The 26,277-nt window shown below is 61.1% G+C and overlaps 1 protein-coding gene across 6 annotated transcripts in view; it reads right to left on the minus strand.

Moving 5' to 3' along the window:
• Positions 1 to 26,277, minus strand: part of COL18A1 (collagen type XVIII alpha 1 chain) — a 91,090-nt gene that overhangs the window by 40,747 nt on the left and 24,066 nt on the right. For 2 of the 6 annotated variants that reach the window (XM_043593411.1, XM_043593410.1), the window contains exon 1: positions 9,318 to 9,996. The exons of 2 other annotated variants lie outside the window; for them this stretch is intronic. In XM_043593411.1, coding sequence (XP_043449346.1) covers positions 9,318 to 9,981 — 664 coding nt within the window. In that variant the 5' untranslated portion in view covers positions 9,982 to 9,996. Of the gene's footprint in view, positions 1 to 8,570; positions 9,997 to 26,277 lie in introns of those variants that run through there. 2 more of the 6 variants (XM_043593409.1, XM_043593408.1) reach the window with 1 other exon arrangement.

Raw genomic sequence — 26,277 nt, forward strand, 5'->3', positions numbered from 1 at the left:
TTCCTGCCAGGCCTGGCGCTCCCGGGCAGGGGTGGGCCTCTCCACTCTGCACGGGCCTGACGACACGCCCGGTAGGCAGCACCACCAGCCAGCCAGGGCTTCCCCGCGGCTCACAGGCAAGACTCTCATGCCGATGGGAAGTGGGGACCGGGGGGGCCCTCCGGGAAGACGCCGGGCTCTGGGAGGACGGCGGTCCCTTGACGCTCAAAGAAAGACACTCCTGGCCACCAAGATGGTGGCTGCTGTGATCGTCCCTTCACGTCAGAAGTCCCCGGGGCCTGAGGGTGCACTCAGGGAGATGTTCTGAGATGAAGAAAACAGGACTCTCAGCGGCCTGTGTGCTAATGGCCCTGCTGCCCTGACTCAGCTGTCCTCAGAGTTACACGTGGATATGCCCACCACTGCCCTTCCTCCCGGGTGGCTAGAAGTTCTCCAAATTAATTCAGAAGGCAAGATGCACCAGCCGCTGTTGTCCTGGGCTGAAAGACAGCAGCAAGCTACAGGGGTAGCCCTGTGGACACCAGCGACTCATAGACAGCTCCTTCTTTCTCTCCGTGAAATGCCTCATGGTTCCCATCGGGAGTAAGCCTCTGAAGGCCACGGCCCTAAAATCACTGGAACTAATGAGTGGAACTAATCTGTGATTATAGCAAGGTTATGAGATACAAGATTAATATACAAAATTCACTTTCCTCTATACCAGTAATGAGCAAGCAGAATTTGTAAAACATAATACCATTCACATTAGCATTCCCACAAATTAGTTACTTAGGTGTAAATATAACAAATATATGTACAACATCTACATGAGGGAAACTATAAGACTCTGCTGAACTAAATCAAAGGCCTAAATAAATGCAGAGATATTCCATGTTCATGGATAGGAAGACTCAATACTGTGAAGATGTCAGTTCTTCCCAACTTGGTCTGTCTGTAGATTGAATGTGATCCCCATCAAAACCCCAGCAAGTCATTTTGTGGCTATTGACAAACCGATTCTAAAGTTTATAGAGAGACAAAACACCCAGAATAGCCAACACAATGTTGAAAAAGAACAAAGTTGGAGGACCGACACTACTGACTTCAGGACTCACTGTAAAGCTACAGGGATCAAGACAGTGTGGTGGTGGAGAAAGGACACACAAATCGATCCATGGGACGGAACGGAGAACCCAGAAGGAGAGCCACACGGAGACAGCCGACGGATCCCTGACAAAGGAGCAAAGGCAATCAAGGGGGCAAAGAGTCTCTTCCACGAGGGGCGCTCGAAGGGGAATCTGGACGCAGACCTTACACTCCTCACAACAGTTCGCTCACAACGGATCGCAGACCCAAACGTAGAATGCAAAACTATCGAACGCCTGGAAGATGACACAGGAGACATCCTCGGGGACCTTGGGCAGGGGGACGACTTTTTAGATACAACACCAAAGGTACAACCTAACTGATAAGCTGGACTGAGTCAAAACGTAAAATCTCTGTTCTGCGAAAGACACTGGTAAGAGATGAGCAGACAAGCCAGAGGCTGGGAGAAATATTTGCAACACGTATATCTGATAAGAGAAGATATATCCAAAATACACCAACACTTAAAACTCAGCAATAAGAAAACGGACAACCCGATTAAAAAGTAGGTCAAAGACCCGAAGAGACACCTCACCAGAGAAGACATACAGACGTCACAAGTCATCAGGAAAATGAAAATGAGGAGGGCACCTGTTGGGATGAGCACTGGGTGTTGTGTGGAAACCAACTGGACAATAAATTTCATATTAAAAAAGAAAGAAAGAAAATGAAAACGACAACGACGTCACCGTGCACCCGTGAGAACGGCCACAACCCGGAACACCGACAACACGGATCGCTGGCGGGGACGCGGAGCAGAAGGAACGCTCCCTCACTGCTGGCGGGAAAGCAGAGAGGGGCAGCCGCCGCGGAGGAAGGTTTGCCGGTTTCTTACAAAACCGAACACGCTCTGACCATACGACCCAGCGGTCGTGCTCCTTGAGGTCTACCCAGAGGAGGTGAACGTTCACGCCCACACGACAACCCACAGGCGGATGTTTCCGGCAGCTTTATTCATAACTGCCAGACCTTGGAAGCCACCAAGGTGCCCTTTGGGAGGTGATGGGCAAACACACGGGTGCGTCCAGACGACGGGATGGTATTCGGCACTAAGAAGGAGCGGGCCGTCACGCCACGAAGACACGGAGGGTCCGCGGGTGCATCTCACTAAGTGACAGCAGCCAATCTGAAAAGGCTGCATCCTGTACAATTCTATCTGTGCGACGTTCTGGAAAAGGCGGGACCATGGAGGCAACAGCAAGGTCAGGGGTTGCCAGAGGTAGTGGGGGTGGTGTGGATAAATGGATAGAATGTGGAGGCTTTTAGGGCAGTGAAAACACTCCCTCCTCATTACAACACCGTGACGGTGGACAGCTGTCATTACACATCTGTCCAAACCCACACAACACGCACCACTAAGAGCGAGTCCAGTGGAAACTATGAACTCTGGGTGATGAGGTGTCAGTGCAGGTTCATAGATGGCAATAAACGCACAAGTCAGGTGGAGGATGTTGACAGCGGGGGAGGCTGTGCGTGTGTGGGGGTGGGGGCAAGTGGGACACTTTTTGACAATCCACTGAGATGAGACGAGCCAGTTATCAGCCACATACACCCAACAACGGTGGAGAAGGTCCCTGAGACACTGTCTCATCCTATTTTCTTGTTAGACTAGAACATAAGGACCTGAGTGAGACCCATGTGCAGAGGCTCCCTGAACCTAATGAAGTGTTTAAAGAAAGCTCCGGACCTGTCATGTTGTTACATACAGTCGCAACCACAAAGGAAAAAATGTCTGGGGTGAGCGCGGAACGTAAGGTCAATGTCAAAGAGGAAAATACACTGAGAACAAACATTTCAGGAAACATCAAAGGCCGTAAAGGTGGACTGAGAGACTAATGAACACCCTCGGAAGTGGAGACGTGCTCTCACCCCGTGGGCTCCACCTTTAACAACCACACTTGTCTGCACGTTGTACACACACTGTGGCCCCAAGATGTCCATTCCACAATGTCTGGAACCTGCGCATGGTCCTTTGCAGGTATGATTAATGTTTCGGCCCCAGATGGGGAGATTAACCAGATCTAATGACATACATCCTTAAAAGCATGTGTGTCTCCCAGCCAGGGGCACTTGGGCAGCCCCCAGAAGCTGGAAAAGGCAGGGAATGGACTCTTCCCTGCAGTCCCCAAAAGGAACACAGGACAGACACCTTGATTTTAGCCCAGTGAGACGGATTTCGGAATTCTGCCCTCCAGAATCGTCAGGTTGCACACCTGTATTGTTTTAAGCTGCTAAGTGCGATTATTTGTTACAGCAGCCACAGGATACCCGCACGTACGCAAATCCACAGAGGGAACGGAAAACCAGCAGCGAGGGGCTCGGGAGCTGGCTTCAGCTCTCTCTCGTGTGACTCCCATCTCAATGCCAGTGTAGCTCATGAGCTAGTTCTGGGATAAAAATGGAGAGAAGCAGCAGAGGACAAGATGATGGGGCAGAGTGGTCCTAAGGGATGAGAATGGCAGGCAGAGACGGCCCCCCAGGGCCAGAACTTGTGGGCTTAGGAGAAGGAAGGCTCACTCTAAGCCCCAGCTGCTCTGCACCCTCTCTTCTCCTCGGAACTGAGGCCCATGTCTGCAGAGCCTGCTCCTTCCAAGTGGGGCTGCCCACAGACCTCTGTGTAAGGAGCCCTGTCAGGAGGCAGGCGTCCCTGAACAGTTCTACGTACTTCAAACACATGCCGAGGCTCCCGGAACACTGGATGTGCTGCTTGGAGTGGACAAGGCAGCACCCACAGCCACTCTTGCCGGTCACAAGGTCAGCCTCTCTGGGCGCATGGCCCCAGTACAGGAAGGGGCTGCTGAGCCTCCTGCGTACTCCAAGAATCAGGAGATCAGAAAGAGAACATAGAGGGAAACCAGCATGGCAGTGGGGGAGAGGCTGGGCCCATATACCAGGAAGAGAAATGATCCCAAACAAGATCCTACATTGGAATCACTGACACACAAAACTCAACCGTGTGAAGCTGAGCATCTGCCCCCACTGCCTGCTTTGTGGGTTCTCTCCAGACAGGTTTCAAGACAAAAACAAATTGCATATTACATGTGACAATCACATTCTCACATGGTAAACCTGATCCGATATCCAGATGGATGGATGGATGGATGGATGGATGGATGGATGGATGGATAGGTGTGTGGATGAATGGATGTGTGGGTGGATGGATGGATAGGTGAATAGGTTGGTGGGTGAGTGAATGGATGGGTGGATGGATGGATGGATGGATGTGTGCATGGATGGATGGTTGGATGAATGGATGGATGGATGGATGGATGGGTGAGTGAATGGATGGATGGATGGATGGATGGATGTGTGGATGGACAGATGGGTGAGTGGATGGATGGATGGATGGATGGATGGATAGATTGGTGAGTGGATGGGCGGATGGATGGATGGATGGATGGATGGTTAGGTGGATGGGTGGGTGGGTGGATGGATGAATGGGTGATGGATGGGCATATGGGTGAATGGATGGGTGGATAGATGGATGGATGGATGGGGTGAGTGGGTGGGTGAACGGATAGATGGATGAATGGATGGATGGGTGGATAGATGGATGAATAGGTGTGTGGATAGGTGGGTGAGTAGATGGATAGATGGATTAGGATGGATGGGTGGATGGGTGGATGGGTGGGTGGGTAGATGGATGTATGGGTGGATGGATAGGTGAATAGGTGGGTGGGTGAGTGGATGGATGGGCGGATGGGTGGGTGAGTGGGTGGATATATGGGTGAGTGGATGGATAGGTGGGTGAGTGGGTGGATATATGGGTGAGTGGATGGATAGGTGGGTGAGTGGGTGGATGGATGGATGGATGGATGGATGAATGGATGGATGTGTGGGTGGACGGATAGGTGAGTGGATGGATGGATGGATGAGTGGGTAGATAGATGGGTGAGTGGACGGGTGGATGGATGGATGGATGGATGGATGGATGGATGGTTAGGTGGATGGGTGGGTGGGTGGATGGATGGATGGGTGATGGATGGACATATGGGTGAAGGGATGGGTGGATGGATGGATGGATGGATGGATGGATGGATGGATAGATGGATGGATGAGTGGGTAGATAGATGGGTGAGTAGATGGATAGATGGATGAATGGATGGATGGATGGGTGGGTGGATGGATGGATGTGTGGGTGGATGGATAGACAGGTGAATAGGTGGGTGGGTGAGTGGATGGATGGATGGGCGGATAGGTGGGTGAGTGGATGGATGGATGGGTGGATGAAGGTGGGTGGACCAGCTGCTCACATGAAATATAATAGTAACAATAGTTCAAGATTTGATTTCTCAACTGAAAAGGAAAGCGGTCACAAATGACTTCCCTGTGGCAGGATGGACAACTCCTTCACTAAGGGGAAGGACAGTGTCAAGGAGATGGTCCTATGAGTCCCCATGTGGAGGGTCCAACCTGCCAGTACATGGGCACAATCGCAGCCGCCATCTTGCTCCTCCTCAGTGAGGCCAAAGGTGAGCTCCTGTCTGCACGATGTCCTACCTCAGTTCTTCAGTGCAGGAAGGAATAGCCACTGGAGACAACGGTAAGCTTGATGCTCCTGGGGTGGATGGTCAAGGAAACCCCATTCCAAGCGCTGTGTACCTCCTTACCTGCAGACAACGTCATCCACCGATTTGGGCACCTGACACCCCAGCAAAAAAGAATGAGACACCAAAGCCACGGCAGGTACATCTGTGCAAAGTTCAGTCGGCGTCCTCAAACGGTATTTGTAGGTTGCCAAGAGGTGAAAGGTAAGCCTAAGTATTTTTCCATGAAGGTGGTCTGGTCTGGTCTTAAAGTGAAGTGAGGCCTCAAGTCATTGAAGCACTTAAACCACACTGTTTCTGAGTTCACGTTTCGTTAAACAGTAGACGCAAAGCCCAGCAGTGGGGAAGCCTGAGCACACGGCGGGTCCAGGGCAGACGTCCCCAGAAGACAGCGCCAGCCTCAGAACTGTCACAGTGACGGGACCCCACCGGCCACCTGGGGTCCTCGCAGCCTGGGGTTCTGCTTGTCTGGCGTCCATGTGGCACTTGGGTCCAGTCCGGGAGCTAGGCTGCCTGGGTCCAGCTCCCAGCTCCCTCTTGCTAGCCGGGCAGCGCACACACATCTTTATCCCCACTAGACTCAGTTTCTCCCCTGTACACAAGCGTAACAACACCTGCTCCAGGCTCAGAACGTGACCTTGTCTTCACTGTCAGGCTGCCCGTTACTGTGCTGTGGCGATGCCCCCACTTGGTTCCCCCTTTCCCAGGGGACAGTCCCCCTGCTGGCTGAGCCTCTCCTGTGTGGGGGCCCTACGTATTTTTCTCTGGGTCCTGAGAGACAAGCCCACAGAGACAGACTTGACACAGGTCCCCAACGGCGTGCTGACCCACGGCCAGCTCCAGCCCCGGCATGGGAGCTCCCATAGCAGCCCTCTCCTCTCGACCACCTCCCTGGGCCCCAACCAGTGGCTGCACTGTCCCCCCCCCACCCCCCAGTCCAGGGCTGGTGCCTGCCGCTCCCCCCCAACTCTCCCTGCGGGAATAAGAAGAAAGCAGATAAGGAGAGGCACTTCCAAGGGGCTGGACAGAGCTGCACCTCAGGCTGGTGTGCTGGGACCAAGTGATCCGTCCACACCCCACTGCTCCAGCGTGAGGGGAGTGGGGGCCATCTCTGCCCTGGAGCCTGTGGCCCCCATGTAGGACACACTCGAGAGAAAGGACAGAAATGGCGGTGCCTTGGTGGGGAGCCTCCGTGGGCAGTTCTGGTGGGGGTCCCAGGAAAGAAGTAGCACACACCCTTCGGGTCTCCCTCTGCTATAGAAAACCGCCCCCCCACAGCCCCCCCCCATAATCCCCCTCCCCCACAGCCTCCCAATATCCAGGTAGCCCAAGGACCTCCCTCAGCCAGGATCCTCACACTCACTGTTGGGGGACCAGTTACCAACACGAAGGAGGGGACTAGGGCCCCCCTTAGTCCCTTCCCTCCAGATCAGGGCCTTCCTCCCGCCCTGCCCACCCCCATCAAGTGGCCTAGCAGTGGGTGGTCCCTGGCCCCCCAGCTCTGGCTCCCCCGGGGACCCTCGCCCTGCCAGACCACACCCAGGAGGGGTCCCTGCTGTGATGGAGGCCTGACCCCCACCTCTGACCTGAGGGGGCACAGGCAGTTAGCACTGACAGAGGAATTCCCCAGGATTCCGCCGGGAACACGGCCTCCCTGACCGGCGGGGGCCCTGCCAACGTGTGCAGATGTCCAGTGAGAAGTCCCTTTCAGGCCACTTGGCTGACTGAGGCAGCTGCGGTCAGAGAAATTCCACACCCCACGCAGCCCTGCCTGCTGCATGAGAACCCCCCAGCCCCAGCTCCCGCCCTTGTTCCCTGGCAGCCACGGGGCCCTTGGCTCTGCACACACTGGGACTGCAGGGCCCCACGCAGGATGCTCCTTGGCCGGATGACCTCCTGGCCACTCCTGCTCACTCACACGCAGGGCTCAGCCTGCCTGCTCGTCCACCCGCGGCAGCCACGGTCCCCCTCCATCCCATCCCACATGCTTCCTCCTTGGAGGTGGGCACAGGGACACATCCCTGAGGGGACCAGCAGCGTGACACCCCCCACCTTGGGGTCCAGTGCAGCCCGCTCTGAAGCCCAATGACCCCAGGGACTGAAGCAGGTCAAGGCCGCTCCCAAGGGCGTGGGGTGGGGGGCGGGGGAAGCAGGACACACAGCCCGACGGGGACGGGACGGGGCCTCGAGGGTCAACGGGAGCAGGCACACTGTTCAGGGGCCCACCCGTGGAGGCAGAGGCAGCTGGGGGGCCTTTCTAAGGTTACAGCCCTGCCCTGTCCCCTGTCCACCACGGGGCGAGGGGGCACGGCCCACGTGGGGAGTGAGGCCCAGGGGCGGCCCCCAGAGCTCACAGATCCGGATGGGGCAGCCCCTGACCTCCACAACCCGCTGCTCACACGGCTGTGACCCCTTGACCTTCTAAGCAGCAAGAACCCTCCCTCCAGCATCGAACCCTGGAGGCCCCCTCAGCCTCCATGAACCCCCCCCCCCCCCAGCCATGCAGACTGGCCCACAATGGGCCAGAGGAGCCAGAATTTGGCTGGCGGGTCAGGTCACGGCCTCATGCCTCTGTCTCCACCACCCCCCCGCCACCCCCGTAACTGCGGGTGTCAACGGCTATCTTGGAGCCATGGGGAGGACGGAAGGAGCCACGACCTTCAGACAGGGATTGCTCCCGAGCCTTGGCCCTTGTCCTGCACCGTGCCAGGGTCACACGCCCTCTCTCCCACTCCAGGGCTCAGCCTCCCGCCTGCAAAGCGGCATCACGCCCCCTCTGCCTCTCGCTGGGCATCGTGGGCGGGGTGGGGGCCTCTGCTCCAGGCTCACACCAGCACGGCCAAGTTCCCCTGCGGGGGACAGGAAGGACAGGGTGGGGAGGATGGGCCTGCCAGTTACCTGCACCCGGCCCAATGAACACGCAGACCCCGTCCTCCTGGGCCGGGAGCGAGGCACAGGTGACCGGCAGCCCGCCCCCGTCCAGGTGGCTCCAGCACGCATCCTCCAGGGCCTCGCAGAACTGGCGGCAGGGCGGAGGGGCGGGCAGCGGGCCAGCACCGCAGGGCGGGGCCAGCAGCAGGCAGAAGAACCAGGCGAGGAAGCGGTGGCAGTGCGTCCGGAGGAGGGCCCCCCACGCCCGCGCGGCGGCCCGCACCTCCTCGCTGCTGGCGTGCCGGAGGTGGTTGGGCAGCCAGGAGCGCCCGATGCCCAGGTGACTGCAGACCGGCAGGGAGGGCGGCAGGGGCAGGCAGCGGCCGGCGGCGGGGCGGGCAGGCTGCCCGGTGGGGGTCGGCAGGTCAGCCCCGCGCAGCGCGGAGTTATTAGCGAGACCAGGCCCCACAGAGTTAGCCACGTGAGGAGCCCAAGCACCCTTGTCCCCGGTGACAGCGAGGAGTGGGATCGGAGACACCAGGGCGGGGAGGTCAGAGGACAGAGCCAAGGGGGCAGCGTGGGCGCCCAGGAGACCCGTCACCAGCGGAAGCAGATGTGGCGCGGGCCTGCGGCTGTCAGCGAGTCGGCGCTGCCGGCGGGCACGGGCTGACATGGGGGAGGGTCCTCCGCCGTCCAGATCGTGGGGCCGCCCCGAGGACGGCTGTGTCCCCCGGGGAGGGGCCCCGCCCGGCGCAGAGGAGAGAGAAGCTCTACCTGGAGAAGATGGCGGCACCGAGGGCTCCCTGAGCGGTGCCCGGGGCCCACCAGGGGAGGGAGGCAGCTGGGTGGGCACTGGCAGGGTGCCAGCCTCGGTCCTCTGGGTATCCGGAGAGGTCAGGGCCCTACTGCCCAGCCAGAGAGTGGTCCCGTCCTCCGGGGGGACGCCAGAGGGCCCCGGGAGGGTGAGGGGGGCCGTGGGGGTCCCAGGGGCTGGCGTCTCCGCCCCGGTGGAGCTCTGGCTGGGAGTGGTGCCGTCCCACAGCTGGACGAAGCTGCGGATGCCCTGGGCCACGTTCAGGATCTTGGCTCCGACGCCGGCGATGTTCTCCTCCTTCGTGTCTGGGCCCGCCGTGGAGGCAGTGGGTGCGGCGGAAGCCGGGTCCCGGCCGGTCTCCAGCCTCCCCGGGGGCGGCTCAGGGCTGGCAGGGGCTCTCCCCTGCTCCGTGGGGTCATCCCGGGGGGCCACGTGAGCCGCGGTCTCCTCCGTGGGCTGCACGTGTGGGCTGCGCGGGGGCGCGGAGGCCGGTTCCACCGTGGGCCCAGCGGTCCTAGGGGCCCACAGCCAGTTCAGTAGGTCAACCTGGGCGGCCGCGAGGCCATAGGTGAGCAGCAGCAGCAGCAGCAGAAGGCCCAGGCGGCCGCCGGGGTCGCGAGCCATCGGTGCAGTGCGCTCGGCCGGGGCCGCGGGCGGTGTCTGCGTCCCGGGGGCGGGGCTGGCCTGGCCTGGCCCCGCCCTCCCCGCCCGGCCCGCCCGCCGCCTGCCGCTCGGTTGGCTTTTCCAGGGGGCTCCTTCCACCTTCTCAGCCCGGGCGGAGGGAGAAGGCTCAGACCTCTAAATCGAGGGGACAGGCACCCCAGCGAACTTGTCACCCGTCTTGGAAGCAGCCGCAGACCGCTTCGCGGTGCACCCAGCGCCCTCCGCCGATCCGCGTGCCGGCGGCGCAGGCCTGGGGGTGTCCTCCGCGAGAAGGGGCCCGGCCCGGCAGGGGCCGTCTGCTGGGAGCAGGGCTGGGGACGCAGGGCACCCTGGGCAGCTCCGGGCGCGCCTGCCGTCCCCGCGGCGGAGAGCACCCCGGAGGAGCCCGGCCCGGGGCCACCAATCTGTGGCGACGCTGGAACTTCAGAAGTGCTCCGCGTTCCAATTCCCCTGCAGCAAGTGCCGCCTCGGCTACGTTCTCCACGGAGGACCCCGAGGGCGGGTGGTCGGGGACCCAGGGGCCAGGCGCCCGCCTGCTGCGAGCCACGCGCTCCTCAGCCCCCCGACCTCCGGTGCCCCGGGACGCCCCTCCGTCCTTCTCCCCGGAGCCCACGTGCTGGGCCCGACACAACCACCGCGTCTCTGCACGGGTGGGGGAGGGGTGGTTCAGGTTACCCCGACCCTGCACGGGGCCCCGGGGGTGGGGGCTCCTGTTACCCCGAGAGCTGCTGCGCCCCCCCCCCCCCCTGCGGGCTGGCGGGCGAGGCTGGAGGTGCCGCTGCCCGCTCCAGGACACATTGGGCTCCCGCGGGAGGGGGGGGGCGGGGCTGGTGCTCTGGCCTCTTCTGGGGGGAGGGGAGGCTCCCCGGCCACGCTTACACAAACGTCCTTGCTCACTCGTGCAAATACGCTTGCTCATGCACGCTCACGTGCACTCGCACACACACGACACACACTACAAACCACACACACAACACACACACACACAGACACACACACACACCCACACGCTGGTTTTATCACCACACTCTACACCAGATCCCACGTCCCCTCCAACCCGGTCTGCTCCAGGCTGTGGCTGGACCCCTCCTCCCCCAGAGTTGGGTTCAGCAGTCTAGCAGCTGTGGTGAGAGCCCTGAAGACGTGTCCCCGACTGTCCCCAGCTCAGAGCACTGAGGACACAATCAGTTAACTGCCGTCCAGAGGGCAGAGCCCGGCTGTCGCAGTTGGGAACTCGAGTTTCAGGACAGCGGAACGCCGTGTCCCCCCGCGGACGGGGACATCCATATGCAAACATCTGTGTCTCTGTGAGGCCACGTTCCCAGTGTTAATCCCCACGATGCTCCGAATTCTCAGAAATGCCCAGAGAATCGTCTCTTTGCTTGAAAATTCACTAATGTGATTTTATGCCTAAAATGTCTCTGGGAAATCTCAGGACAGGAATTCCAAGGCCCTCTCTTCTCCCACTCGTGTGGGGAGGGGACCCCGGGCTGCTCTGCTGGGGGGCAGCTCCCTGATCCCCCCAGGTGGCCCCGTGCAACCCTGGGCCCCCTCGGGCAAGGCCAGCCCCGCACCCACTGGCCCCACTCGCCTTTCCAGGCAGAACCGGGAGCGGGAGGCGGCCGGCTCCCCCTCCCCCCCCACACCCCGACTGAGCAGGGCGGCCCTGCACCCCCCACGCCCCACCGGTGCCCTCACACTCCAGACCCCGCCCCTCCTGCCACCTTCCAGAGGCCACGGTCACCTGGGAGCACTGCTAGAACGTCACACGGTTAACCTTCCCCGGACACAGCAGTGCGGCCCCGGGGAGCAGCCTGCGTGCGCTGCCTACCGGTCACCGCCACACACATCACGGCCTCACGCTCGCGGGTGCACGCTCACGCACGCACACACGTGTCCCGTTCACACGCACGCTCGCACTCGAGCACGCTCGCTCACTCACGTGTGTGTACACTCGCACGTGCATGCAGGCTCACGTGCACAGACAGCACAGGCTCATGCACAGACAGCTCTGTGGTGTAGACCAGGCTCCCCTCGACCCCTCTTCCACCACGGCTGCAGCAGGCCCAGCTCCTGGGACGCTCGCTGTGGGGTCTGGGCCCGGGGGCTCCGACCGGCTCCGTGTAAAGGGTCCTGTCCGGCTCGTGGGCCGGAGCCTGTGCCTGTCGCTGAGGTTGGATAATCACCCAGTTGCCCATGGGGACAGAGAAGAAGGGGACAACCCACTTCCAGTGGGTGAGACACAAGTGTCTTTGGGTCGGGTGCGACACTTCTGAAAGCACTTGGCTGGCCGAGGCCCACAGGAAGCCACTCCTTACGGTCCATGCAAAGCACCCCATCTAGTCGACGCTGCGGCCATGGCAGCCCCAGACCCGAACACCCGTCTGTGCTGGGTCGGGCCGGGGAGTCCCAGGAGTTTGCTTGGGCAGCCAGGGCCCGACCCTTGGGGAACAGGGGTCAGCCGCCCAGCTGGGCGACACGGGGTGTCTGTGGGCACCGAGGCTCCTTCTGGGCTGCCCCCGCCCCCAGCACCACTGCTCCTCGACTAGGCCACCCTGAGGCGGAGGCCACACCTTGGGGGGTGCCGGAGCCACGACTGGAGCCGCTCCCTGTAAAGTGTCTCAACGTCTGTTTCCCGGGCCTGAAACCTGCTAGTCAACAGGGAAAAGCGACCCCTCTCTGTCCGAGTGCCTCAGTGTCCCCAAGAGTCAAAGAAGAGGAACCCCCCCCCGCGGATGGTCAGCGCTCGGGTCCTGGTGGCCGAGGGAAGCCGCCCCGGGCAGCGGGACCCCTCGTCACGCCCCGGGGGGACTCAGTCGCTCGCGTGTTTGTACAGGTCCAGAAAGTAGCAGGGAGGGGTCCCGAAAGCCCCGAGGTGAGGGCACCCAGGCTGGGGACACGGCTCAGGCGGCACTCCAGAGACAGCCCCTGCGGAAGGAGGCGCACTGACCCCCATGCGCCCACAGAGGCGCTTCACGCGCTTGGGAAGGTCTCTGGGCACCCGGTGCCGCCCACAGAAGCCCAGAGCGCGGCCCGGTCTGGCCCGGCCAGAGCGCGGGCAGCCTGGGCGGCCTTGCAGCTCCCAGCACTGGGGGCAACCTCGCGCCCCTTATGGACAGACACACGGAGAACACACTGGGACCTCGCAGGACTGCAGGGGCTCCGACGAGGCAGCTGCTCCCCCCTCCCCCCACGCCAGGGTCTGTCCCATCTTTTGGTCCGTCCGGTCTGGATTCCTGAATAATGTGGTCTTTTATTTTCATTTTTGAAAAAGCACAAAACACCCACATGTGAACAGAGAAAATCAGCCTCCAAGAAACAAGACAACGCTCTGGTCTCAGACGAGCCTTGTGTGAGCTTCCGAGAACGGCTTTGAGTGCACTCGCCTCTCAGAGAGCCTTCCATCGTGACCTCACACGTTGCCCCTCATGCTGAGGCCCCTTGGCTGCCCAGAGCCCAGGGTCCTCACCCCTTCCTCCCCTGGGCCCATCCCCGCTGCCCCCACACGCGGAGACCCCTCCTCAGGTAACCCTGGGGCCCTCTTTCCTGCTCCTCCCTCGGGGGCCAGGGACGGTCCCAGGCCAGCCCTGGCATGTGTCCCCGACCCCCGAGGAGCAGACCTGGGCACCCACGCTCCTAGGAGGCAGCAGGGCCGGTAAAGGTCCCTACACTGTGCATACATTTCCAGCTCTTTCGAAATGAAAACACGACTTTTCATCTTCCTGTGGCGTAACTGGTTTATAACTGCCTAACGCGCCCAAATGCTCTGCCCAAACTCTGCATTTCGTGGATGACTTTTTCGAACACAAGGATAAAAGACCGGCTCATCATGAGATGCCCACTGAAGGCTCTGCTCACTGGCGGGCCGCCGCCCCCCGCCGGGCCTCCCCACCAGCCACTGCCCGGCCTCGGGGCCGCTGTCCAGGCGAAGGGGCGTGAGGTGGCGGGCAGCCAGGGCCCAGGCCGGGGCCCACAGGCACCTGCCCTCCCTGGTGGGCGCTCAGTCACCCGAGGAGCCCGCCTGGCCCCACTGCCCCGTGGGAGCTGAGCACACAACCCCGAAGGGACAGGCGGCGGCAGGAACACGGCAACCCCGCCTGATGTCTGACCTCCAGGGCGTCCGGTCCTCCCTCTTTAACTCAGTCCTCGGCGCGTGGTTCAAACTCACCCTCCCCCCTGTGGGGAGGGCAGAGGCCCCCCACGTTCATGACGATGCGTTCTCAGCTCTTCCCCCAACACCGCTGTGGCTGACGTGCCCCAGCATTTCCAAGGCTCTGGTGTCCCTGCCTCCAGGGAGGGAGGGGCGGTCTGGTGGGAAGAATGACCCTCCAGCCTCCAAACTCAAATGCCCTACGGGGACAGTGACACCCAAGTGAACTCTCTCGGCTCCCAGCTAACGCCAAGCATCGCCCGGCGCTCCGCTGGGTGGGCTGCTAGTCCCCGCCACGAGCCTGAGGGGACCCTGGGCCTCCCTGGGGGTGGGGGGAGGTCTGTGCAGCCCCACCCCCACAGAGCACGGCCACCCACTGGGAAGCACGGTCACGGAAGTGAGATGTGGTCGGAGGGCAGAGATTCCCCAGGTGTCAAATGCCGCGGGGACCAAGCACCCGCTGGGCTCGGCCTGGCCGCGGCCACCGCCACGTCTACCACCTCCCACCTCCCGATGAAGGCCACCAGGAGGACCCGTGGCCATCTGCCCGGGGCACTTGCCTGAGTCCAAACACGGGGAAGCAGCTGGTCAAGTCGGCCTGGGCCGTTCCACTGGACAGCCGGCTGGACTCCCCAGAGCTGTCCACGTCAGGAAAGCCACGGCGGGAGGGGGGCTCCAGAGCAAGGAGGAGAGGAGCCACCCCACCAAGTGCAACGTGTGTGCCTCCACGGGTCTGGGGCCGCGGAGCGAAGATATGAGCTGGCTCTGTAATGGACGTCACCGGGCACCGGGGCACATTTGAGTATGGACAGACTCAAATGAGTATGGACAGACCGTGAATTCCTCGCTTCGGGAGATGCACGGAATCGCCAGGGCAACGGTCAGGACGCCGCACCTCACTTTGCCACGGGAAAGCGTGTACGTGCGCGCATGTGGGTACGTGTGCCACGCGTGTGCGCACGCACAGATTTGTGAGGAGCGTGGACGTGCACGTCGCAGACGCTCCCGCGTGTGGACACGTGTCCGCGCACGCAGACGTGGACGGGGGACAGGACTGCCCGGAAAACGCGGCGAACGTTAACGGCCCGAAGCGCGGTGCAGGTGCACGTGAGTCAGCAGAGCGCCGGCCTTCCACCCCTTCTGTGGGTTTGAAATGAAGAGCCTGCAGGGAAGACAGATTTCTTCCTGCCATCTTCTTGGGAGTCCTCTGCCGGCCTCACCTCTGGAAACCGGGGGACCCGGCACAGGGTGGTGGCAGGTGCTTTCCAGGCACCACCCCCGTCCCCCGGGCTCCATGTGGGTGTGAGCCCCCCGAGCCTTCAGACCCCCAGGCAGGCCGCCGAGGGGCCGGGGCACCGAACTTCTCTTAGTCGATGCTATAATTTGAAGTTCACTTACGCGGAGCCAAAGATGTTAACGCGCTTCCTCCCCTCCCCAGGACTCCTCCCAGTGCCACCCTGAAACAAAACACCTACTTTCATAGACTCCAAAAACTCTTCTGAGACCCAAGAGTCTCTCAATGCAAGAGTGCATTGGCCCTGCCGGTGCCTTGAAGTTCCATACACGTGGTAGAATCAGTTTGAAGGTCCCGACAGGGCATCCGTGGGGGTCCGTAAGGTCGCACGGCTCTGCGCACGGTTTGGGATGCGTGCCACCTTAACGGTGGGAAGTCTCCCGATCCGCGAACACCGAGTGTTTTCCAATTTATTTAGATCTTCCTTAAGTTCTCTCAACGTTGTTTTCAATTTCCAGAGTATACGTTTCGCACTCCTTTTGTTGGATTTATTCCGAAGTGTTTTATTCTTTTTGTGCTTTTGTAAATGGATTTTTTCCCTTAATTTCATTTTGGATCATTTGTTGCAAGTGTATAGAAATGCAATTGATTTTTTACAACGAACTCGTGCCCTGCAGCTGAACTTATTAGCTATAACTATTTTTCACGGATTCCTTAGGACTCTGTAGCTTGAAGATCACGTGATCTGTGAACAGAGTACAATGTTGAATGGAAGTGGTGAGTGGGGGCACCCTTGTCTCGTTCCTGACCTGGCGGGGGGCACGTCCGGCTTTCCACCAGTAGGTTGGACATCAGCTGTGGGTTTTAGGAGGTGCCTTTTATAGGGTTGAGGAAGTGCCCTTCTATTCCTAGTTTTTGAGAGGGTGTTGAATTATCAAATGCCTTTTCTGTGTCTTTTGAGACAATCGCACAACTTTTATTCATTCCATGGATGTCACGCATTACACTGATTTACAGATGTTAAACCAGCCTTGTGTTTCTAGGATGAAGCCCAGTTGGTCATGGTATACAATAAGTTTTCTATGTTGCTGGATCTGATTTGCTAGTACTTGAGGCTTTTTGTATCTGCGTTTATAACTGATACTGGTCTGTAGTTTTCTTTCTTGTGACATCTTTGGTTTTGCTGTGCAGGTCACACTGGCCTCATAAAATCAGTTGGAAACTGTTCCCTTTTTTTTTTATTTTTTAAAAGAGTTTCTGAAGAACTGGTTTTGATTCTTTAACCGTTCGGTAGAATTCAACAGCAAAGCTGGGCTTTTCTTTATGGGTAGTTTTTGGATCATTAAATCAATCTCTTTTAATGGCTACAGATCTATTCAAATTGTGTATTTCTCATTAAGTCTCCAGAGCGCCTATCTTTCTAGGAACTCGTCAATTCCACCTCAGTTGTCCAATGTGTTGACATAACCATTCATCACATTGGGCTAGAACATTTATAGGGTTCAAACAAAACTGGGGGACTCCTGCTTCCCCATTTCAACACTTACTACAAGGCTACAGTGACCGAGGCAGTGTGGTGCCGGCCCGAGGGTGGACTCATACATCTCTGGTCAACGACTTCTCAACAAGAAGGCCAAGATTATCCAGGGAGAGAATAGCACTTCAACCAACGGTGCTGGCGCAACTGGGTGCCACAGGCAAAAGAACGAAGTGGACCCTTCACACTGTTGACAAAAATTAACTTCAAGTGGATCGAAGACCTAAACGTAAGAGCTACAACTGTAAAACTCTCAGAGGAAAACATAAGAGTATGTTCATGACCTTGGACTTAGAAAGGACTCTGAGAATATGATGCTAAAAGCCTAAACAAGGGAAAGAACAAAATCGGACTAAATAAAAATGGAAAACTTCTGTGCTTCAAAGGACACCATCAAGAAAGTGAAAAGACAACCCATAAAATGGCAGAAAATATTTGCAAATCACGTGTCTGATAAGGGACTTGTACCTAGAATCCGTAAAGACCTGCTATGACGTGACAATGAAAACACAAGCCACCCAACTAAACAGGTGGCAAAGAGGGGCACCTGGGGGGGCTCAGTCGGCTGAATGTCTGACTCCTGGTCTTGGCTCAGCTGATGATCTCACAGCTCATGGGATCAAGCCCCGCGTCGGGCTCTCCATTGGGCATGAAGCCTGCTTGGGATTCTCTCTCTCCTTCTCCCTCTGCCCCTCCCCTGCTCTCTCTCTCTCAAAATAAATAAACTTAAAAAAAAGTTGGCAAAGAATCTAAATAGACACTTCTCCAAGGAAAACATATAAGCAGCCGACAGGCACGTGAAGAGACGTTCGCTATCGTCAGTCATCAGGGACGCACAGAGCAAACCCACAGTGAGATGATGCACTTCATGCCCGCCAGGATGGCTAGAATGAAAAGTCAGAGGGTCACGGTGGCGGCAGGGCGTGGAGAAGTCAGACCCTCTCACACTGCTGGTGGGAAGGAAAACTAGCACAGCCCCCAGGAAAACAGTCTGGCGGGTCCTCGAATAATGAACCATCGCGCTGGACCCTGTGTCCGGAAATTCCACTCAAGAAACAGACCCAAGAGAAATGAAGACACGCACCCCACAAAAACCTGCACGCGACGTTTAGAACAGCAGAATTCATCACGGTCCAAGGGGAAACAACCAACGCCAAAGGACAGACGCAGTGTGGTCCATCTACGCACTGAGTAGCCCTCGGCCACGAAAGGGACCAGAGCTCTGACGCCAGCTGCACGCAAGGGAGCCCTGAAAACAGCCCGCTGAGAGAGGGCAGCCGGCCACGCAAGGCCACACGATCGGCTCCCTTCACGTGAAATACCCAGAACAGAGAGATCCATGGACGCAGCTCAGTGGTGGTTCGGGGCTGCGGTGGTTGCACAGGGCTTCTTTCTGGGGCCGTGAAATTGCCCCGAAGGGCTGCGACGGCCGTGTGTCTGGGAAACCTCCGCCTTGTACAAAATTCGTTAGTGCATCGTACGCCGGGTCCGTTACACCAACGTGAAGACGTTTCAAAAACGCACCAAGGGAGGTCATGTCGTGCCTTGAAACCGCACGATCTTAAATTAGATGCCACCTAATTTGCATGAATTTGGCTGTTGGCGAGATTGGTTTTTTTTGTACGTGTGATGACAGCATTTCTGTCCTTTATAAATTCCTGTGTGTCTTCACTCGGTGTTCTAGGGACGTACTTGCCACTTTTTTATTAAACGAGGGATATGGACACAGGGTCATCCTCGCTGCTAAGATGGTTCCCAAGGTGACCCCTGGCCTCTCGCGAGACACACTGCGTCTCACGCCCGGGGAACGAGGTCTCCTCCCCACCGTGGCCTGTGTGCGCTGGTGCCCAAGCTCGTTCTCTACGCCAGCACGCTGGCAGAGCCACGCGGGGGCTCGCGGCGCCACGTAAGGGGCGCTTACTCTGACGGGGCGTGTTGGAATCACGTTCCACATCCTCGTGAGCGTGGAGCGCAAACCTCACCACCCGCTGCCACCATGTGCGCTGGAGAACCGGGAAAACCGGAGCCCAGGGGAGGAGGCAGGCCAGTCCGCGGTGGGTGGGCGGGCAGGGGCCCCCCACGGAACCCTCTCCTGTGTCCCTGTGCATTAACCCTTCACCTCATGGGGACATACCGAGCTCCCACTGGGTGTCCAGGCCCCGCCCCGCACGCTGACGGTGCATCAGCTCTCGTGCACGAAGGTCCACCGCAAAGCGGGCACGGGAGGGCACACAGGTGACCGCCCCAGACCAGGACACGGGACAGAGGGAGGGTGCATCGGGGAAGGCGATGCGAGCCCCTCCCCACAGAGGAACACCAGATTCTTCTGTGCGGACCTGGCAGTAGCTCGGCCACCCTCGGGGGGAAGGGGCGGCCTCTGCCAGCCAGCAGGGAGGACGGCGCCCTTGCTAGGGGTCCGGAGGGTCAACCAGCAGCGGTGTTTCCATGAGGCCTGTTTGGCAGGTTATCTACCAGGAGCAGAGTCCTCCAACATGTGCTGTTTGTGTGTGTTTTTCCGGGAATGGGGCCACACGACGGGCCTTTCACACACAGGCTCTTGACCCAGGAAATTAATATTTGACTCGGTGTTTTCGGCAGAGCCTCCCGGGGACCTGGCATGCAGAGCGTCACATCCCTGCTTCACTCCTCAGCGGCATGGACCATGATTCATCCCACGACCCCAAATATGGCCACAGTGCACCCCCCAGCCTCGCGACCTCTCAGGACCCAGGAGAACAGCGTGGGGAGGACTTGGTGCCCAGCCGGGGAGGGGCCGGTGGGGTCCTGGCACCTCCAGGATAGGGGCCACGGGGGACAAGAAGGGGAGGGATGTGGAGAACCCTCAGACCCATTTAAGCTGTGAGCAGGCTGATTCATTTCTAAGGGCTTGACGGGTTGCTCATTAACTGGATTTTTAATGGAAGGCTGGCGGGCAGGCTCGCGAGGCCAGGTTCCCATGGGGAGGGCATGGGGTAGTGCTGGGTAGTGCTTAACTTGTTCAGCCCCCTGATCCGTGGTGACCACACTCCAGTCTGGCCGGGGTGATGGGTCAAGCACGGCCTGTGTGCCGACACCCCAGGTCTACCAATGCCCACGAGGTCCCACACGGCGATCACGGCCCCTGTGCCTGGCCAGGGCAGTGCAGGCTGGACCCCCTCCTGAGCCCGGACCACCACGAGGACAGCACCCGGCTCTGCTCCCTGTCCTGATCTCCAGAGGCACAGCAAGGATCCAGAAACAGCCGTCTAACAGAGAGGAACCCACGGGGCACGGCAGCGTTCGCCCCACGTGTGACGGGTGTCTCCACCATGGACATAGAGGGCGGGGGACACACGGCCAGCTGCGTCAGCAAGCCACCCCAGACACCCAGCGTGCACCCGGCCGGGCAGGGCCTGTAGGCACTGCACTCAGGGCTCACGCCATGGCACCCAAGGCGGGACGCCCACTGGCTACAGCCCCCCTTCTTCCCTTCACGTCCCCAAGTGGCCAGATGCTGCGCAGAGCGCTTGGTCCATGGCGGGACCTCGCTCGCCTCCCGGGGGGCACCCTCAGGGAGAGAAGGGCCTGGGGGTCGGGGCCTGGCCCAGCCGCAGCTCACCTGGCGTCTACCCCCCACCCCCACCGGCTTGCGCGTGCTGGTCGGCAGGCGGGTCGACACCGCGATGCACGACAACGGTCCCGTCTTCGCGCGGAGGCTGCAGGTGGCAGAGGCAGCCAGTGGAAGGACGCGGGCGAGGACGCACTAGGGGGCAGGGACATCCCCGCGGGGGAGTGTGATGAGGTTCGCGGAGAGCAGAACGGGAGTTTTGCCCTTGTCCTTGTCACACTGCGGTTTTGTGAATTTGGGGTTTGGGGTGGTTTTTTTGTTTTGCTAATTATAAAAACAAAACTCACAAACGAAGTGGGGAGGTGGCTCCATCACCATTGCCACAGGACCGTGACCTTGTCCCACGCAGACCTTGCCCAGGAGCGGTCTGTGGTCTCAGCCTGGCCACGGCCGCCCACTGGGGGTCAGCGCAGTGCGCCCTTCGCCCTGCCCTGGCCTCGGCCGCCCGGTCCCGGTCCTGCTCCAGGGCATCGGGAAAGCAGGGGAGGCGTGGGCCCGGGGCCCCCGCAGACACAGGCTGCGGCGAGTCTCACGTGCTCCTGGAAACTCGGCCGGAGACGCCTGGCAGATGCGAGGGTGACAGATGGCCCCGAGAACCGGCTGGGACCTCACCGCCGGCTTCTCCCGGCTCAGCTTGGATTCTGGAGGCAGGAACGGGGAAGCAGAGGGGCAGACGTGCCCGCCACTCGGGGCAGACGTGGGAACGTGCAGACCTCCGGGCTGCCACACACCCACCCCCACCCTCTCGGCACCCGGCAGCTGTCTCCAGGCCGCCTCCCCCGGGCTCCCAGCTGGCAGCGCCTCCTGGCACGCCTGCCCCACGTCTACGCCCGGGCCTGCGACCGCTCTCGGTCTCTATTTCCCACCTTTACTCAAACACGCGCCGTTTCCTAACCTGGGAAGGCAGGAGACACGATCCCACGTCGGTCACACAGAAGACACCCGTTCGCAGATGACACGGTGGCCCCAGATTGCGGCCTGCTGCCCTCCAGTGCCACCGGGTTTGTGTCTCAGCGGCGGGCGTGGGGGCTGCCTGAACCCCTCCCCGGGGGAGAGGACTGGTGCACTTCTCCCACCTGCCGCCTGCGTGGGGCACCTGGGGGCTCTGCCCTCCCACCCATGCGCATGCGCTCGGGGCACCAGGCTCTGCCCTGCACCTGCGGGGGATGCGGCTACACACTGACTTCTGAGGGCACCTCCCACCCGAGCAAAACAAGACCGTTTTTGTTCCAGGTGACAAAGCCAGGTGGGGTGCCAGGAAGGGAAAGGTGTCCAAGGACGTAGAGGGGGAGGGGCACTCGACGGCCTGCTGCAGAATGACCTGGGAGGAGGAGGTTGGCCACGGCCCCCAGCCCGGTGAGTCCACCTGCCCTGCACACAGAGCGGAGGGCCTGCCCGGGGCCCCCACCCGGGCCCCTCCACAGGCCACCGAGCCACCCCTCAGGACTTCCGCTGGCTTGTCTCTGGCAGGTTCACTGACGGCCCCCCCGGCCCCTCTGTAACATCACACGCCTGGAAAGGCCACAAATCCCACTCGGAACCCCGGGAAGGTAAGTAGGACGGACGGGGGTCACGACAGCCACGGAGCAGACAGCTGCGCCGGGAGGGAGCCCTGGTCTGTGTCTCCACCTCACGGGGCGTCCGCCAGCAACACCCTCCGGGGTCCGGGCCTTCTGTCCCTTCGCCACCACCCGCCAGCGCCACGGAGCGCCACGTGGAAGGAGCAGGGTCAGAGGCCACCAACTAGCCTGCGATGTCTGTTTGCTTTTGCCCAGGGAGCAGCCGGACACGCTTTGGCCCCGGCCGCACACAGCGGGGGCCGCCCCTCCCCCACCCGCGGGCGCGTACAGAGCCGGTGCCGAGGTGACCGCACAGGGCACCCTCCAGCGGTGACCCCCCGGCGGTGCTGACCCACCGTACGCCGAGCCACACGAGCTTCACGAGCCCAACACCGTCCAAAGAGGCAGCGGCCAGAGGAAATTCTGCCCCGGACGTGGACCGGCTGGACCCGCCGCTCTCCGTCTACACTGGGATCCCGGGGCCCCGCCTGCAGCAGGCTGTCCAGCCCGACTGACCAGCAGGGGGAGACGCAGACCGCGCAGACCTCAGGCTTCTCAGGCACAGGGGGCCTGACCCCAGCGTGAAATGTCCCTCCTCAGGGGCCCGATTTTCTTCGAGTGTAAAGGGGCAAACTGTGAGATAAAGGCCGGGCCCTCCTCTGCCCACACGCGCTCAGGAGTGGCCTTGGCACAGAGATCCCACAGTGCTCCCCGCCACCCTGGGTCCACCCGGGCTGGGGGCTAACCCACCCCGCCACCCCACACTCGGGGCTCCCACCCTGCACTCAGGGCTCCCCACACCACCCGCCCCCCCCGCTGTCGTTGGGGCTCCTCCCCGCTGCACTTGGGGCTCCCCCCTGCACTCAGGGCTCCCCACACTGCCCGACCCCCCCGCTGCAGTTGGGGCTCCTCCCCACTGCACTCGGGGCTCCCCCCCTACACTCAGGGGTCCCCACACTGCACCCCTGCACTCGGGACTCCCCCTCCCCCATACCCAGACCCCCCCCCCCACATACTTGGGGCTCTCCCCACACTCCCGCTCCCCTCCTAGCGCTCGGACCTTCCCCCCACCCCCCCAGCACTCGGGGCTCCCCCCGAGCGGAGCTGACGGTGTGCATGTTGGTGGTCAGGGAGGCACTAACACACGCCGGCCAGTCCACACGGTGCACAGCCCTGCTGTCCAGCGGGTCTCCGTCTGCTCTGGCTGCTCTGAGTGACGCGGGACCTGATGTCCTGCCCGGTGGGTGCTCTTGTCTGTGGAGCACAGATTCCAGAACTGGGAGCACCGGGTCAAGGAGGTGCAGATCCTAGAAGCAGCAGAGAGGGCGGGGCTTCTGGAAGCGGTCACCCTGATGGACAGAAGCGGGCGGGGGCTCCTGCTTCCTCTGCCCGGTGTGGCCCCGGGCACGTCCTGCCTGTTCTCAGGGGTCCCCCTCCTCCGGGCCCCCTCCTTTGGGGGCTCCTCTGTCACCAGAGGCACACACAACCTCTAGTCACACGTCTGCAAACCCTTTCTTCTGGTCCACTCTCCTCCTGCAGCCTTTTTCTCTTCTACGTGCTTGGGCCTCCACTCGTCCCTCTGGTCTCCTGAGGGTCCCCTCACATCTGCGTCCCCACCACGAGACACTTGCTTTTCAAGCTGTGGACGAGGACTGGCTTTGCCCCCAGTCCGTCCTGGCAGATGCTTTCATGAGGTACAGTAACAGTGGCACGGTGAGGCCGAGTTGCTGTAAACGCTCCTAAACAGTTGCTGTCACTTTCTTTTCCTGTTTTCCGTCTGATACCTTAGTGGCCATCTCTAGGCCTGCACCCGTCTAGGCGGGCTCCAGGGAGGGGGCCACCGTTCACCAGGCCCCAGCTGGTGGGGGGGGTGAGCAGGCCTGGGCCTAGCCCTCCAGGGTCAGAGACCACGGAGTTCGGAGGGGCAGGTCTGGCCTCTCCTGGGTCAGCCCGGGCATCCAGGCAGGGGCGCAGGTGGGGGCCAGGAGCCCAAGCTTTCCACCCGCCTGCCGGCCTCGCTGTGTCTGGAGAAGCGTCCCTTGCCATCGTCCGTGACGGGCTTCCAGCTGGCGGGACAGACTCCCGCACGCTCGCCCGCGTACTGGAAGGTGTGCACCAGCCACAGAGCTCCGTCCACGGAACGCGCCACAGGCGGGGCTCTGGCGAAGGGCACCCTCGCCACGGATGATTAAGGGGCTCCTGCAGGCAATGCCGGCATCTTCTGTTGGTGTGCCATCACCTTGGGACAAGCTTCCGGTTACACCTGCCAGCAGGGGGATGGGGGGGTGGGGTGGCGGGCAGGGTGAGCCTCCTTCCTTCCTGGGCGTGTTGATCCAAGCTGGGTGTGTGACCGGACTCCACAGAGGCCCAGCACCTCATGGCCCGGCTTGCGGAGTCCCGGCACGCTCGCTGAGAGGGGGGCTCTCCGTGGGGCGGACGACGGGCCAGTCTGGCAGGCAGAAGAGGACCAGGTCTTTCCCTCCGCACCTCTGCAGCGGGAGAGCCTCACCTCCTCGGAGGCACCATGCTTCCTCCACGGCGGCGGCCCGAAGCTCGGGGAGGCTTCCGACGTGCGCCTTGCCGGAGGAGGCTGTGACGGAAAGCTGCGCAGGCGGGGGCCGGTCGCGTGAACCGGCAGACGCAGGCGGGACGCACAGACCGGCAGACTCGGGGACGAGTGTCCTCGGCGCCCGGCACCATCGCTTTCTGAACTCAGCTCCACGCAGACGTCGACAGGCCGAGCGGGGGCCAGGAGCGCAGGGTCGGCCGCCTGGAAAGCACCCTCTGTCTCGCCACGTGCAGGGTGTCTGTCCTCTCACAGCTGCGCCGACAACCTGCCCGCGCCCCGTAATAAGCGAACCCCTCTCGCCACGAGAATAACAAGGCCGCTTTACCCCACGTAACGCGTGTGACCGCGTGGCTCTCGTGGGCCGGGCCTCCCGCCGTGCTGATCGGCCAGTGAGCACCCGGCCGCGAGGGGCCCCGCGTGAGAGGGAGTGGGTGTGCCACGTGTGACACACCCACCACCTCCAGGCCTCGGCAGCTGACCGGGCCCAAACGTCTGGGGGGACGGCGCCCCCTGCTGACCGGAGGAGCTGGGGCCGGACACGGGGCGTGCCCCACTCTCCGTGCAGGCCACTTCCCAGCACAGCCCGGACAGCGGCCTCCGTCCACGGTTTCGGCCCAGCCACCCTGTCCTTCTCCCCCCGGATGAAGCTGGAAATGGCTATCCCGTTAAGGTCACAAGACACGCGGTCTGCAGGAAGTTAGAAAGTTGAACACGGATTCACCTGAAGACGGGCTGGTTTTACGGGGCGCCGGGCACACACCCTCTTCATGCCCCCCCCCCCCGCCACGGCTGGACGGGGCCCACGAGGGCGTCCAGCGGGCGGAGGACGGCACACGCACCAGCGTCATCTCCCCCGAGGCCGGCCGGCTCTCAGACACCCCACACCCGGCTTCAGGAAGCAAGGCTTTAGATGAGTTCCCTTTGAAAACAGTCTTTCTCGGCCAGGACGGTGTGTACAAGGGCCACACTCATCCTGCAGTCACACAGCGCGCCCCCCCTCCTCACCGGGGAAGAGCCGGAGGCCCCCACGCGCCTCCGGCTGGACCCCCACCCCACTGCCCCCACCTGAGAGCTTCTCAAGGGCCAGGGGCCGGGAGGGGCTCCCGGGTCGTGGAAGGGACCAGCGTTCACTTCCTGATTAACACCTGCACGCCCATCCGAGGGTGGGCCCGAGAGGACATCAAGGGGGCATTGAGGGAACCCACTGGGTCCCCACAGCGCCTCAGCCCCGGGTTAGAACTGACCCCTTCACCTCATGGGAACCTCCTGGGTGGTGCCGGCCCCTCCCTGCCTGCCTCCACACACAAGTTCACATTTCCGATCCCCGTTCCCCACGTCTATACCCTGCCCACCCCACCAGGCTCACCAGCACTCCCTAAAGACCCAACAGGCCTCCCTCACCCCCCACACCCCCCACCTGACAGTGGGGTCCGTGCTGATGATCCCTCTGCCAGCCCCCGGCACTCACCAAGGATGGGGCCGCCCTTTCCCTGTGGCCTCATGGCCACAGCTAAACACTAGATGCTGGTTAAACGGCTGGCCCTTTGTACCAGCCCGACCGCTCGCTCTGGGGGCGGGGTGGGGGCTCTGCACCAGCCCAA

This window comes from Prionailurus bengalensis, chromosome C2 (genome assembly GCF_016509475.1).
Source record: "Prionailurus bengalensis isolate Pbe53 chromosome C2, Fcat_Pben_1.1_paternal_pri, whole genome shotgun sequence".
NCBI classification, from domain to species: Eukaryota; Metazoa; Chordata; class Mammalia; order Carnivora; family Felidae; genus Prionailurus; species Prionailurus bengalensis.